General features: G+C 52.0%; 1 protein-coding gene across 1 annotated transcript in view; it reads right to left on the bottom strand.

Moving 5' to 3' along the window:
* Positions 1-17,797, bottom strand: part of rwdd1 (RWD domain containing 1) — a 30,102-nt gene that overhangs the window by 7,225 nt on the left and 5,080 nt on the right. Inside the window, exons 4-5 of the mRNA XM_068760105.1 lie at positions 16,810-16,953; positions 15,896-16,028 (exon numbers count right to left, since the gene is read on the bottom strand). Of these exons, the coding sequence (XP_068616206.1) occupies positions 15,896-16,028; positions 16,810-16,953 (277 nt within the window). The remainder of the gene's footprint in view (positions 1-15,895; positions 16,029-16,809; positions 16,954-17,797) is intronic.

Raw genomic sequence — 17,797 nt, 5'->3', positions numbered from 1 at the left:
GGTGTGGTACTGCATCCTGGCATAGTACTGCATCACAGTGTAGTACTACATCACGGTCTGGTACTGCATCCGGGTGTGCTACTGCATCACAGTACTGCATCACGGTGTGGTACTGCATCACGGTGTCGTACTACATCACGGCGTGGTACTGCATCACGGTGTGGTACTGCATCACGGTGTCGTACTACATCGCGGCGTGGTACTGAGGTGTAGTACCACATCACGGTGTGGTACTGCATCACGGTGTAGTACCACATCACGGTGTGGTACTGCATCACGGTGTAGTACTGCCTCCTGCATCCGGGTGTGGTACTGCATCACAGCGTGGTACTGCATCACGGCGTGGTACTGCATCACGGTGTGGTACTGCATCACGGCGTGGTACTGCATCACAGTGTAGTACTGCATCACAGTGTGGTACTGCATCACGGCGTGGTACTGCATCACGGCGTGGTACTGCATCACAGTGTCGTACTCCATCGCGGTGTGGTACTGCATCACGTTGTAGTACTACATCACGGTGTGGTACTGCATCCTGGCATAATACATCACGGTGTGGTACTGCATCCTGGCATAATACATCACGGTGTGGTACTGCATCCTGCATCACGGTGTGGTACTGCATCAGGTGTGGTACTTCATCACAGTGTGGTACTGACGCGTGGTACTGCATCAGTGTAGTACTACATCACGGTGTGGTACTGCATCCTGGCATAATACATCACGGTGTGGTACTGCATCACGGTGTAGTACTGCATCCTGGCATAATACATCACGGTGTGGTACTGGGGTGTGGTATTGCATCACGGTGTGGTACTACATCACGGTGTGGTACCGGGGTGTGGTACTGCATCACGGTGTAGTACTGCATCCTGCATCTGGGTGGTACTGCATCACGGTGTGGTACTGCATCACGGCGTGGTACTGCATCACGGTGTGGTACTGCATCACGGTGTGGTACTGCATTACAGTGTAGTACTGCATCCTGGCATAATACATCACGGTGTGGTACTGCATCACGGCGTGGTACTGCATCACAGTGTGGTACTGCATCACGGCGTGGTACTGCATCACAGTGTGGTACTGCATCACGGCGTGATACCGGGGTGTGGTACTACATCATGGTGTGGTACTGTATCACAGTACTGCATCACGGTGTGGTACTGCATCATGGTGTTGTACTGGGGTGTGGTACTACATCACGGCGTGGTACTGCATCACGGTGCGGTACTGCATCACGGTGTAGTACTGCATCACGGTGTGGTACTGCATCATGGTGTGGTACTGCATCCTGGCATAATACATCACGGTCTGGTACTGCATCCGGGTGTGCTACTGCATCACGGTGTGGTACTGCATAACGGTGTCGTACTACATCACAGTGTGGTACTGCATCACGGCGTGGTACTGCATCACGGCGTGGTACTGCATCGCGGTGTGGTACTGCATCACGGTGTAGTACTGCATCCTGCATCTGGGTGTGGTACTGCATCACGGTGTGGTACTGGGGTGTGGTATTGCATCACGGTGTGGTACTGCATCACGGTGTAGTACTACATCACGGTGTGGTACTACATCACGTGTGGTACTGGGGTGTGGGACTGCATCACGGTGTAGTACTACATCACGGTGTGGTACTACATCACGTGTGGTACTGGGGTGTGGGACTACATCACGGTGTAGTACTACATTACAGTGTAGTACTGCATCCTGGCATAATACATCACGGTGTGGTACTGTATCACAGTACTGCATCACGGTGTGGTACTGACGTGTGGTACTGCATCATGGTGTTGTACTGGGGTGTGGTACTACATCACGGTGTAGTACTGCATCACGGTGTGGTACTGCATCGCGGTGTGGTACTGCATCACGGTGTAGTACTGCATCCTGCATCTGGGTGTGGTACTGCATCACGGTGTGGTACTACATCACGGTGTGGTACTGGGGTGTGGTACTGCATCACGGTGTAGTACTACATCACGGTGCGGTACTACAACACAGTGTGGTACTGGGGTGTGGTACTGCATCACGGTGTAGTACTACATCACGGTGTGGTACTACATCACGTGTGGTACTGGGGTGTGGGACTACATCACGGTGTGGTACTGCATCACGGTGTAGTACTACATCACGGTGTGGTACTACATCACGTGTGGTACTGGGGTGTGGGACTACATCACGGTGTAGTACTACATCACAGTGTAGTACTGCATCCTAGCATAATACATCACGGTGTGGTACTGTATCACAGTACTGCATCACGGTGTGGTACTGACGTGTGGTACTGCATCATGGTGTTGTACTGGGGTGTGGTACTACATCACGGTGTAGTACTGCATCACGGTGTGGTACTGCATCGCGGTGTGGTACTGCATCACGGTGTAGTACTGCATCCTGCATCTGGGTGTGGTACTGCATCACGGTGTGGTACTACATCACGGTGTGGTACTGGGGTGTGGTACTGCATCACGGTGTAGTACTACATCACGGTGCGGTACTACAACACAGTGTGGTACTGGGGTGTGGTACTGCATCACGGTGTGGTACTGCATCACGGTGTAGTACTACATCACGGTGTGGTACTACATCACGTGTGGTACTGGGGTGTGGGACTACATCACGGTGTGGTACTGCATCACGGTGTAGTACTACATCACGGTGTGGTACTACATCACGTGTGGTACTGGGGTGTGGGACTACATCACGGTGTAGTACTACATCACAGTGTAGTACTGCATCCTAGCATAATACATCACGGTGTGGTACTGTATCACAGTAATGCATCACGGTGTGGTACTGACGTGTGGCACTGCATCATGGTGTTGTACTGGGGTGTGGTACTACATCACGGTGTGGTACTGCAGCATGGTGTAGTACTACATCACGGTGTGGTACTGCATCCTGGCATAATACATCACGGTCTGGTACTGCATCCGGGTGTGCTACTGCATCACAGTACTACATCACGGCGTGGTACTGCATCACGGTGTGGTACCGCATCACGGTGTGGTACTGCATCATGGTGTGGTACTGCATCCTGGCATAATACATCACGGTCCGGTACTGCATCCGGGTGTGCTACTGCATCACAGTACTGCATCACGGTGTGGTACTGCATAACGGTGTCGTACTACATCGCGGTGTGGTACTGCATCACGGTGTAGTACTGCATCCTGCATCTGGGTGTGGTACTGCATCACGGTGTGGTACTGCATCACGGTGTAGTACTACATCACGGTGCGGTACTACAACACAGTGTGGTACTGGGGTGTGGTACTGCATCACGGTGTGGTACTGCATCACGGTGTAGTACTACATCACGGTGTGATACTACATCACGTGTGATACTGGGGTGTGGGACTACAACACGGTGTAGTACTACTTCACAGTGTAGTACTGTATCACAGTACTGCACCACGGCGTGGTACTGACATGTGGTACTGCATCATGGTGTTGTACTGGGGTGCGGTACTACATCACGGTGTAGCACTGCATCACGGTGTGGTACTGCATCATGGTGTAGTACTACATCACGGTGTGGTACTGCATCCTGGCATAATACATCACGGTCTGGTACTGCATCCGGGTGTGCTACCGCATCACAGTACTACATCACGGCGTGGTACTGCATCACGGTATGGTACTGCATCATGGTGTGGTACTGCATCCTGGCATGATACATCACGGTCTGGTACTGCATCCGGGTGTGCTACTGCATCACGGTGTGGTACTGCATAACGGTGTCGTACTACATCACGGTGTGGTACTGCATCGCGGTGTGGTACTGCATCACGGTGTAGTACTGCATCCTGCATCTGGGTGTGGTACTGCATCACGGTGTGGTACTGCATCACGGTGTAGTACTGAATCACGGCGTGGTACTGGGGTGTGGTATTGCATCACGGTGTGGTACTACATCACGGTGTGGTACCGGGGTGTGGTACTGCATCACGGTGTAGTACTGCATCCTGCATCTGGGTGTGGTACTGCATCACGGTGTGGTACTGCATCACGGTGTCGTACTACATCACGGTGTAGTACTGCATGACGGTGTGGTACTGCATCACGGTGTCGTACTGCATCCTGGCATAGTACTGCATCACAGTGTAGTACTACATCACGGTCTGGTACTGCATCCGGGTGTGCTACTGCATCACAGTACTGCATCACGGTGTGGTACTGCATCACGGTGTCGTACTACATCACGGCGTGGTACTGCATCACGGTGTGGTACTGCATCACGGTGTCGTACTACATCGCGGCGTGGTACTGAGGTGTAGTACCACATCACGGTGTGGTACTGCATCACGGTGTAGTACCACATCACGGTGTGGTACTGCATCACGGTGTAGTACTGCCTCCTGCATCCGGGTGTGGTACTGCATCACGGCGTGGTACTGCATCACGGTGTAGTACTGCATCACGGCGTGGTACTGCATCACAGTGTAGTACTGCATCACAGCGTGGTACTGCATCACGGCGTGGTACTGCATCACGGTGTGGTAATGCATCACGGCGTGGTACTGCATCACAGTGTAGTACTGCATCACAGTGTGGTACTGCATCACAGTGTCGTACTCCATCGCGGTGTGGTACTGCATCACGTTGTAGTACTACATCACGGTGTGGTACTGCATCCTGGCATAATACATCACGGTGTGGTACTGCATCCTGGCATAATACATCACGGTGTGGTACTGCATCCTGCATCACGGTGTGGTACTGCATCAGGTGTGGTACTTCATCACAGTGTGGTACTGACGCGTGGTACTGCATCAGTGTAGTACTACATCACGGTGTGGTACTGCATCCTGGCATAATACATCACGGTGTGGTACTGCATCACGGTGTAGTACTGCATCCTGGCATAATACATCACGGTGTGGTACTGGGGTGTGGTATTGCATCACGGTGTGGTACTACATCACGGTGTGGTACCGGGGTGTGGTACTGCGTCACGGTGTAGTACTGCATCCTGCATCTGGGTGGTACTGCATCACGGTGTCGTACTAAATCACGGTGTAGTACTGCATGATGGTGTGGTACTGCATCACGGTGTGGTACTGCATCACAGTGTAGTACTACATCACTGTCTAGTACTGCATCCGGGTGTGCTACTGCATCACAGTACTGCATCACGGTGTGGTACTGCATCACGGTGTCGTACTGCATCACGGTGTGGTACTACATCACGGTGTAGTACTGCATGACGGTGTGGTACTGCATCACGGTGTGGTACTGCATCACGGCGTGGTACTGCATCACAGTGTAGTACTGCATCACAGTGTGGTACTGCATCACGGCGTGGTACTGCATCACGGCGTGGTACTGCATCACAGTGTCGTACTCCATCGCGGTGTGGTACTGCATCACGTTGTAGTACTACATCACGGTGTGGTACTGCATCCTGGCATAATACATCACGGTGTGGTACTGCATCCTGGCATAATACATCACGGTGTGGTACTGCATCCTGCATCACGGTGTGGTACTGCATCAGGTGTGGTACTTCATCACAGTGTGGTACTGACGCGTGGTACTGCATCAGTGTAGTACTACATCACGGTGTGGTACTGCATCCTGGCATAACACATCACGGTGTGGTACTGCATCACGGTGTAGTACTGCATCCTGGCATAATACATCACGGTGTGGTACTGGGGTGTGGTATTGCATCACGGTGTGGTACTACATCACGGTGTGGTACCGGGGTGTGGTACTGCATCACGGTGTAGTACTGCATCCTGCATCTGGGTGGTACTGCATCACGGTGTGGTACTGCATCACGGTGTCGTACTAAATCACGGTGTAGTACTGCATGATGGTGTGGTACTGCATCACGGTGTGGTACTGCATCACAGTGTAGTACTACATCACTGTCTGGTACTGCATCCGGGTGTGCTACTGCATCACAGTACTGCATCACGGTGTGGTACTGCATCACGGTGTCGTACTACATCACGGCGTGGTACTGCATCACGGTGTGGTACTGCATCGCGGTGTAGTACTGCATCCTGCATCCGGGTGTGGTACTGCATCACGGCGTGGTACTGCATCACGGTGTAGTACTACATCACGGTGTGGTACTGCATCCTGGCATAATACATCACGGTCTGGTACTGCATCCGGGTGTGCTACTGCATCACAGTACTACATCACGGCGTGGTACTGCATCACGGTGTGGTACTGCATCACGGTGTGGTACTGCATCATGGTGTGGTACTGCATCCTGGCATAATACATCACGGTCTGGTACTGCATCCGGGTGTGCTACTGCATCACAGTACTGCATCACGGTGTGGTACTGCATAACGGTGTCGTACTACATCGCGGTGTGGTACTGCATCACGGTGTAGTACTGCATCCTGCATCTGGGTGTGGTACTGCATCCTGCATCTGGGTGTGGTACTGCATCACGGTGTGGTACTGCATCACGGTGTAGTACTGCATCACGGTGTAGTACCGCATCACGGTGTAGTACTACATCACGGTGCGGTACTACAACACAGTGTGGTACTGGGGTGTGGTACTGCATCACGGTGTGGTACTACATCACGTGTGGTACTGGGGTGTGGGACTACATCACGGTGTAGTACTACATCACAGTGTAGTACTGCATCCTGGCATAATACATCACGGTGTGGTACTGTATCACAGTACTGCATCACGGTGTGGTACTGACGTGTGGTACTGCATCATGGTGTTGTACTGGGGTGTGGTACTACATCACGGTGTGGTACTGCATCATGGTGTAGTACTACATCACGGTGTGGTACTGGGGTGTGGTATTGCATCACGGTGTGGTACTACATCACGGTGTGGTACCGGGGTGTGGTACTGCATCACGGTGTAGTACTGCATCCTGCATCTGGGTGTGGTACTGCATCACGGTGTAGTACTGCATCACGGTGTGGTACTGGGGTGTGGTATTGCATCACGGTGTGGTACTACATCACAGTGTGGTACTGCATCATGGTGTAGTACTGCTTCCTGCATCTGGGTGTGGTACTGCATCACGGTGTGGTACTGCATCACGGTGTCGTACTACATCACGGTGTAGTACTGCATGACGGTGTGGTACTGCATCACGGTGTAGTACTGCATCACGGTGTGGTACTGCAGCATGGTGTAGTACTACATCACGGTGTGGTACTGCATCCCGGCATAATACATCACGGTCTGGTACTGCATCCGGGTGTGCTACTGCATCACAGTACTACATCACGGCGTGGTACTGCATCACGGTGTGGTACCGCATCACGTGTGGTACTGCATCATGGTGTGGTACTGCATCCTGGCATAATACATCACGGTCCGGTACTGCATCCGGGTGTGCTACTGCATCACAGTACTGCATCACGGTGTGGTACTGCATAACGGTGTCGTACTACATCGCGGTGTGGTACTGCATCACGGTGTAGTACTGCATCCTGCATCTGGGTGTGGTACTGCATCACGGTGTGGTACTGCATCACGGTGTAGTACTACATCACGGTGCGGTACTACAACACAGTGTGGTACTGGGGTGTGGTACTGCATCACGGTGTGGTACTGCATCACGGTGTAGTACTACATCACGGTGTGATACTACATCACGTGTGGTACTGGGGTGTGGGACTACAACACGGTGTAGTACTACTTCACAGTGTAGTACTGCATCCTGGCATAATACATCACGGTGTGGTACTGTATCACAGTACTGCACCACGGTGTGGTACTGGCATGTGGTACTGCATCATGGTGTTGTACTGGGGTGCGGTACTACATCACGGTGTAGCACTGCATCACGGTGTGGTACTGCATCCTGGCATAATACATCACGGTCTGGTACTGCATCCGGGTGTGCTACTGCATCACAGTACTACATCACGGCGTGGTACTGCATCACGGTATGGTACTGCATCATGGTGTGGTACTGCATCCTGGCATGATACATCACGGTCTGGTACTGCATCCGGGTGTGCCACTGCATCACGGTGTGGTACTGCATAACGGTGTCGTACTACATCACGGTGTGGTACTGCATCGCGGTGTGGTACTGCATCACGGTGTAGTACTGCATCCTGCATCTGGGTGTGGTACTGCATCACGGTGTAGTACTGAATCACGGTGTGGTACTGGGGTGTGGTATTGCATCACGGTGTGGTACTACATCACGGTGTGGTACCGGGGTGTGGTACTGCATCACGGTGTAGTACTGCATCCTGCATCTGGGTGTGGTACTGCATCACGGTGTGGTACCGGGGTGTGGTACTGCATCACGGTGTAGTACTGCATCACGGTGTGGTACCGGGGTGTGGTACTGCATCACGGTGTGGTACTACATCGCGGTGTGGTACTGCATCACGGTGTAGTACTGCATCCTGCATCTGGGTGTGGTACTGCATCACGGTGTGGTACTGCATCACGGTGTAGTACTACATCACGGTGCGGTACTACAACACAGTGTGGTACTGGGGTGTGGTACTGCATCACGGTGTGGTACTGCATCACGGTGTAGTACTACATCACGGTGTGATACTACATCACGTGTGGTACTGGGGTGTGGGACTACAACACGGTGTAGTACTACTTCACAGTGTAGTACTGCATCCTGGCATAATACATCACGGTGTGGTACTGTATCACAGTACTGCACCACGGTGTGGTACTGGCATGTGGTACTGCATCATGGTGTTGTACTGGGGTGCGGTACTACATCACGGTGTAGCACTGCATCACGGTGTGGTACTGCATCATGGTGTAGTACTACATCACGGTGTGGTACTGCATCCTGGCATAATACATCACGGTCTGGTACTGCATCCGGGTGTGCTACTGCATCACAGTACTACATCACGGCGTGGTACTGCATCACGGTATGGTACTGCATCATGGTGTGGTACTGCATCCTGGCATGATACATCACGGTCTGGTACTGCATCCGGGTGTGCCACTGCATCACGGTGTGGTACTGCATAACGGTGTCGTACTACATCACGGTGTGGTACTGCATCGCGGTGTGGTACTGCATCACGGTGTAGTACTGCATCCTGCATCTGGGTGTGGTACTGCATCACGGTGTAGTACTGAATCACGGTGTGGTACTGGGGTGTGGTATTGCATCACGGTGTGGTACTACATCACGGTGTGGTACCGGGGTGTGGTACTGCATCACGGTGTAGTACTGCATCCTGCATCTGGGTGTGGTACTGCATCACGGTGTGGTACTGCATCACGGTGTGGTACCGGGGTGTGGTACTGCATCACGGTGTAGTACTGCATCCTGCATCTGGGTGTGGTACTGCATCACGGTGTGGTACTGCATCACGGTGTCGTACTGCATCACGGTGTGGTACTGCATCACGGTGTGGTACTGCCTCCTGGCATAGTACTGCATCACAGTGTAGTACTACATCACGGTCTGGTACTGCATCCGGGTGTGCTACTGCATCACAGTACTGCATCACGGTGTGGTACTGCATCACGGTGTCGTACTACATCACGGCGTGGTACTGCATCACGGTGTGGTACTGCATCGCGGTGTGGTACTGCATCACGGTGTCGTACTACATCGCGGCGTGGTACTGCATCACAGTGTAGTACTGCATCACAGCGTGGTACTGCATCACGGCGTGGTACTGCATCACGGTGTGGTACTGCATCACGGCGTGGTACTGCATCACAGTGTAGTACTGCATCACAGTGTGGTACTGCATCACGGCGTGGTACTGCATCACGGCGTGGTACTGCATCACAGTGTCGTACTCCACCGCGGTGTGGTACTGCATCACGTTGTAGTACTACATCACGGTGTGGTACTGCATCCTGGCATAATACATCACGGTGTGGTACTGCATCAGGTGTGGTACTTCATCACAGTGTGGTACTGACGCGTGGTACTGCATCAGTGTAGTACTACATCACGGTGTGGTACTGCATCCTGGCATAATACATCACGGTGTGGTACTGCATCACGGTGTAGTACTGCATCCTGGCATAATACATCACGGTGTGGTACTGGGGTGTGGTATTGCATCACGGTGTGGTACTACATCACGGTGTGGTACCGGGGTGTGGTACTGCATCACGGTGTAGTACTGCATCCTGCATCTGGGTGGTACTGCATCACGGTGTGGTACTGCATCACGGTGTCGTACTAAATCACGGTGTAGTACTGCATGATGGTGTGGTACTGCATCACTGTGTGGTACTGCATCACAGTGTAGTACTACATCACTGTCTGGTACTGCATCCGGGTGTGCTACTGCATCACAGTACTGCATCACGGTGTGGTACTGCATCACGGTGTCGTACTACATCACGGCGTGGTACTGCATCACGGTGTGGTACTGCATCGCGGTGTAGTACTGCATCCTGCATCCGGGTGTGGTACTGCATCACGGCGTGGTACTGCATCACGGTGTAGTACTACATCACGGTGTGGTACTGCATCCTGGCATAATACATCACGGTCTGGTACTGCATCCGGGTGTGCTACTGCATCACAGTACTACAGCACGGCGTGGTACTGCATCACGGTGTGGTACTGCATCACGGTGTGGTACTGCATCATGGTGTGGTACTGCATCCTGGCATAATACATCACGGTCTGGTACTGCATCCGGGTGTGCTACTGCATCACAGTACTGCATCACGGTGTGGTACTGCATAACGGTGTCGTACTACATCGCGGTGTGGTACTGCATCCTGCATCTGGGTGTGGTACTGCATCACGGTGTGGTACTGCATCACGGTGTAGTACTGCATCACGGTGTAGTACTGCATCACGGTGTAGTACTACATCACGGTGCGGTACTACAACACAGTGTGGTACTGGGGTGTGGTACTGCATCACGGTGTGGTACTACATCACGTGTGGTACTGGGGTGTGGGACTACATCACGGTGTAGTACTACATCACAGTGTAGTACTGCATCCTGGCATAATACATCACGGTGTGGTACTGTATCACAGTACTGCATCACGGTGTGGTACTGACGTGTGGTACTGCATCATGGTGTTGTACTGGGGTGTGGTACTACATCACGGTGTAGTACTACATCACGGTGTGGTACTGCATCATGGTGTAGTACTACATCACGGTGTGGTACTGGGGTGTGGTATTGCATCACGGTGTGGTACTACATCACGGTGTGGTACCGGGGTGTGGTACTGCATCACGGTGTAGTACTGCATCACGGTGTGGTACTGGGGTGTGGTATTGCATCACGGTGTGGTACTGGGGTGTGGTACTGCATCACGGTGTAGTACTGCATCACGGTGTGGTACTGGGGTGTGGTATTGCATCACGGTGTGGTACTACATCACAGTGTGGTACTGCATCATGGTGTAGTACTGCATCCTGCATCTGGGTGTGGTACTGCATCACGGTGTGGTACTGCATCACGGTGTCGTACTACATCACGGTGTAGTACTGCATGACGGTGTGGTACTGCATCACGGTGTAGTACTGCATCACGGTGTGGTACTGCAGCATGGTGTAGTACTACATCACGGTGTGGTACTGCATCCCGGCATAATACATCACGGTCTGGTACTGCATCCGGGTGTGCTACTGCATCACAGTACTACATCACGGCGTGGTACTGCATCACGGTGTGGTACCGCATCACGTGTGGTACTGCATCATGGTGTGGTACTGCATCCTGGCATAATACATCACGGTCCGGTACTGCATCCGGGTGTGCTACTGCATCACAGTACTGCATCACGGTGTGGTACTGCATAACGGTGTCGTACTACATCGCGGTGTGGTACTGCATCACGGTGTAGTACTGCATCCTGCATCTGGGTGTGGTACTGCATCACGGTGTGGTACTGCATCACGGTGTAGTACTACATCACGGTGCGGTACTACAACACAGTGTGGTACTGGGGTGTGGTACTGCATCACGGTGTGGTACTGCATCACGGTGTAGTACTACATCACGTGTGGTACTGGGGTGTGGGACTACAACACGGTGTAGTACTACTTCACAGTGTAGTACTGCATCCTGGCATAATACATCACGGTGTGGTACTGTATCACAGTACTGCACCACGGTGTGGTACTGGCATGTGGTACTGCATCATGGTGTTGTACTGGGGTGCGGTACTACATCACGGTGTAGCACTGCATCACGGTGTGGTACTGCATCATGGTGTAGTACTACATCACGGTGTGGTACTGCATCCTGGCATAATACATCACGGTCTGGTACTGCATCCGGGTGTGCTACTGCATCACAGTACTACATCACGGCGTGGTACTGCATCACGGTATGGTACTGCATCATGGTGTGGTACTGCATCCTGGCATGATACATCACGGTGTGGTACTGCATCCGGGTGTGCCACTGCATCACGGTGTTTTACTGCATAACGGTGTCGTACTACATCACGGTGTGGTACTGCATCGCGGTGTGGTACTGCATCACGGTGTAGTACTGCATCCTGCATCTGGGTGTGGTACTGCATCACGGTGTAGTACTGAATCACGGTGTGGTACTGGGGTGTGGTATTGCATCACGGTGTGGTACTACATCACGGTGTGGTACCGGGGTGTGGTACTGCATCACGGTGTAGTACTGCATCCTGCATCTGGGTGTGGTACTGCATCACGGTGTGGTACTGCATCACGGTGTGGTACCGGGGTGTGGTACTGCATCACGGTGTAGTACTGCATCCTGCATCTGGGTGTGGTACTGCATCACGGTGTGGTACTGCATCACGGTGTCGTACTACATCACGGTGTAGTACTGCATGACGGTGTGGTACTGCATCACGGTGTCGTACTGCATCACGGTGTGGTACTGCATCCTGGCATAGTACTGCATCACAGTGTAGTACTACATCACGGTCTGGTACTGCATCCGGGTGTGCTACTGCATCACAGTACTGCATCACGGTGTGGTACTGCATCACGGTGTCGTACTACATCACGGCGTGGTACTGCATCACGGTGTGGTACTGCATCGCGGTGTGGTACTGCATCACGGTGTCGTACTACATCGCGGCGTGGTACTGCATCACAGTGTAGTACTGCATCACAGCATGGTACTGCATCACGGCGTGGTACTGCATCACGGTGTGGTACTGCATCACGGCGTGGTACTGCATCACAGTGTAGTACTGCATCACAGTGTGGTACTGCATCACGGCGTGGTACTGCATCACGGCGTGGTACTGCATCACAGTGTCGTACTCCATCGCGGTGTGGTACTGCATCACGTTGTAGTACTACATCACGGTGTGGTACTGCATCCTGGCATAATACATCACGGTGTGGTACTGCATCAGGTGTGGTACTTCATCACAGTGTGGTACTGACGCGTGGTACTGCATCAGTGTAGTACTACATCACGGTGTGGTACTGCATCCTGGCATAATACATCACGGTGTGGTACTGCATCACGGTGTAGTACTGCATCCTGGCATAATACATCACGGTGTGGAACTGGGGTGTGGTATTGCATCACGGTGTGGTACTACATCACGGTGTGGTACCGGGGTGTGGTACTGCATCACGGTGTAGTACTGCATCCTGCATCTGGGTGGTACTGCATCACGGTGTGGTACTGCATCACGGTGTTGTACTAAATCACGGTGTAGTACTGCATGATGGTGTGGTACTGCATCACGGTGTGGTACTGCATCACAGCGTAGTACTACATCACTGTCTGGTACTGCATCCGGGTGTGCTACTGCATCACAGTACTGCATCACGGTGTGGTACTGCATCACGGTGTCGTACTACATCACGGCGTGGTACTGCATCACGGTGTGGTACTGCATCGCGGTGTAGTACTGCATCCTGCATCCGGGTGTGGTACTGCATCACGGCGTGGTACTGCATCACGGTGTGGTACTGCATCCTGGCATAATACATCACGGTCTGGTACTGCATCCGGGTGTGCTACTGCATCACAGTACTACATCACGGCGTGGTACTGCATCACGGTGTGGTACTGCATCACGGTGTGGTACTGCATCACGGTGTGGTACTGCATCACGGTGTGGTACTGCATCACGGTGTGGTACTGCATCATGGTGTGGTACTGCATCCTGGCATAATACATCACGGTCTGGTACTGCATCCGGGTGTGCTACTGCATCACAGTACTGCATCACGGTGTGGTACTGCATAACGGTGTCGTACTGCATCGCGGTGTAGTACTGCATCCTGCATCTGGGTGTGGTACTGCATCCTGCATCTGGGTGTGGTACTGCATCACGGTGTGGTACTGCATCACGGTGTAGTACTGCATCACGGTGCAGTACTGCATCACGGTGTAGTACTACATCACGGTGCGGTACTACAACACAGTGTGGTACTGGGGTGTGGTACTGCATCACGGTGTGGTACTACATCACGTGTGGTACTGGGGTGTGGGACTACATCACGGTGTAGTACTACATCACAGTGTAGTACTGCATCCTGGCATAATACATCACGGTGTGGTACTGTATCACAGTACTGCATCACGGTGTGGTACTGACGTGTGGTACTGCATCATGGTGTTGTACTGGGGTGTGGTACTACATCACGGTGTAGTACTACATCACGGTGTGGTACTGCATCATGGTGTAGTACTACATCACGGTGTGGTACTGGGGTGTGGTATTGCATCACGGTGTGGTACTACATCACGGTGTGGTACCGGGGTGTGGTACTGCATCACGGTGTAGTACTGCATCACGGTGTGGTACTGGGGTGTGGTATTGCATCACGGTGTGGTACTACATCACAGTGTGGTACTGGGGTGTGGTACTGCATCATGGTGTAGTACTGCATCCTGCATCTGGGTGTGGTACTGCATCACGGTGTCGTACTACATCACGGTGTAGTACTGCATGACGGTGTGGTACTGCATCACGGTGTGGTACTGCATCCTGGCATAGTACTGCATCACAGTGTAGTACTACATCACGGTCTGGTACTGCATCCGGGTGTGCTACTGCATCACAGTACTGCATCACGGTGTGGTACTGCATCACGGTGTGGTACTACATCGCGGTGTGGTACTGAGGTGTAGTACCACATCACGGTGTGGTACTGCATCACGGTGTAGTACTGCATCCTGCATCCGGGTGTGGTACTGCATCACGGCGTGGTACTGCATCACGGTGTAGTACTGCATCGCGGCGTGGTACTGCATCACAGTGTAGTACTGCATCACAGTGTGGTACTGCATCACAGCGTGGTACTGCATCACGGCGTGGTACTGCATCACGGTGTGGTACTGCATCACGGCGTGGTACTGCATCCTGGCATAATACATCACGGTGTGGTACTGCATCACGGTGTGGTACTGGGGTGTGGTACTGGGGTGTGGTACTACATCACGGTGTGGTACTGCATCACGGTGTAGTACTGCATCACAGTACTGCATCAGGGCGTGGTACTGCATCACAGTACTGCATCACGGTGTGGTACTGCATCACGGTGTAGTACTGCATCCTGGCATAATACATCACGGTGTGGTACTGCATCACGGTGTCGTACTACATCGCGGTGTGGTACTGCATCACGGTGTGGTACTGGGGTGTGGTACTGGGGTGTGGTACTACATCACGGTGTGGTACTGCATCACGGTGTAGTACTGCATCACAGTACTGCATCAGGGCGTGGTACTGCATCACAGTACTGCATCACGGCGTGGTACTGCATCACAGTACTACATCACGGCGTGGTACTGCATCACAGTACTGCATCACAGTACTGCATCACGGTGTAGTACTGCATCAGGGCGTGGTACTGCATCCCAGTACTGCATCACGGTGTGGTACTGCATCCTGGCATAATACATCACGGTCTGGTACTGCATCCGGGTGTGCTACTGCATCACAGTACTGCATCACGGCGTGGTACTGCATCACAGTACTGCATCACAGTACTGCAGGCCTTTACCGGTGAGTTTGTGCTTTCCTGCCTGGTCCTCCTCCTTCTGGGTCTTCTTCCTTAGCTCTGCCATCTCCAGCTCAAAAGCAGCTTTCCACAGCAGGAAGTTCTCGATGGTCACCACCGTGCCGTGGAACGCCCCCTGGAAAACACAGAAAACACAGAATACACAGACTCACCGTTTAACGGTGGGGTAACCAGTCACATGGAAACAGTATCAAGTCATCAAAAATCCCACGCTCAACAAAACTCCAAAAACAAACCAAAATGCTGATGCCCTTCAGACAGCGCTGCTTCGACCTTTCTTCAGCTCGTCAGGCGTTTGGGAACGAGGAGAACAACTCCAGTCAAGTGGAACGGCTCACACTCCTGCCACGCGTTCAATGGTGATAAATCAGGACTACAATCCCGTTATAATATGAGCAGAACGTGGTTATCCATTGCCTTTGAGAATAATAATACATTTTATTTATACAGTATAGCGCTTTTCTGGACATGCAAAGACCCTCTTTAGAAGGTATGTCCAACTTGGCAGCAAGAGCTCGCTCTGAAACCCGGGACCGAGTTCATAACTAAAATACATTTTCCCACATAAAATAACTGAAAACAATTTATTCCGTTCTGCACGCAGCTGCATCTACAGATTCTTACGCCTGGCAGGAGCTATCGATAGCAGTCCTCACGGCCGTATCCCGGGAAACCCTGAGCTGCGGGCCGAGCTGAGACCAAAGTCTGATGCGTTGTCCCCCTCTCCTGCCGAGGTTCTACAAATATCCTGACAGCACCATTAACCTCAAGAGCTGAATCAGGAGACTTGAGATCTACGACAGAGCAGCCTTTAAAATTCCTACTTATTCAGGACACGGATTATGTCATGAAGTGGAGAAACACCAGTGAGCGTAACCCCCCCGCCCCATCCCTACCTTTTCTGCTTCCTCTGCCTCTCTCTCTCTCCTTTGCTGTTCCTCCTCTTGTTTGTATTTCATCACATCCACAATTTCGTTGAGTTTATCTTGAACGGCTGTGACCAGGGTGAAGATCATCACCATGCCCAGGTTCTCCTCTGCCTACAAGCAAAGGTATTTCATGATGACTAACAGCCGGCGAGGTCCTATTCAAAACATATAAACTGCAGCTAAATCACCAATATTAGAACATGTAATTGACCTATTCTTTGCGGAACTTACCTTTCTGCGTTTTTTGTTGAAGTAATATATTTTGTTGTTTGTTATGTTACACGTTTCTCACAGATTGCAAATCATTTACAAATTTTTTATTCGATAAAACCAAAAACCGAGACTCTTTAAGAATTAACCGAACTGAAGCCGAAACCGAAGGCCAATTCCCACAACACAGGGATCGGCCACCCGCGGCTCTAGAGCCACTTGCGGATCTTTAGCGCCCCCTCATGGCTCTCTGGAGCTTTTTCAAAAATGTAGGAAAATGCCAAGGGGGGGTATATATTTTTTTAAATATGGTTTCTGTAGGAGATCAAACATGACAAACATTCTCAACGTTTCCAATGCTCTAATAGAATAGCACTTTGTTGTCATCACACACTGGGATGCAATGAAATTAAGTAAAATGTGTATAATAAATATTCAATTTCACAATTTTTGTCAACAAAGATTTACGTCAAAGCCTGCGACACAACTTTCAGCGCAGCGCCATGCCAGGCCAGCGGGGGCGTCATGGGCCGTGGATCCCAAAGGGAAGAAATAATACATCAACGTGTGGCGAGCCTGGACGTCTGCAGTGCAGGCAGAGAGAGAGAGAGATTCATTCTCCTGTCTGTCCCACCCACGGCGCGGGTAAACCAACCAATCAGCAGTGAAGCTGGACCGGTGAACGTGCGCCGCTCACGGACACAGTAACAATCGGTATCGGCCATAAAAAAACACACGACTAATA

This window comes from Brachionichthys hirsutus, chromosome 3 (assembly GCF_040956055.1).
Source record: "Brachionichthys hirsutus isolate HB-005 chromosome 3, CSIRO-AGI_Bhir_v1, whole genome shotgun sequence".
In the NCBI taxonomy this organism is placed as follows: Eukaryota; Metazoa; Chordata; class Actinopteri; order Lophiiformes; family Brachionichthyidae; genus Brachionichthys; species Brachionichthys hirsutus.
The sequence above is the reverse complement of the archived record's forward strand: the minus strand, read 5'-3'. Positions and strand labels throughout refer to the sequence as shown.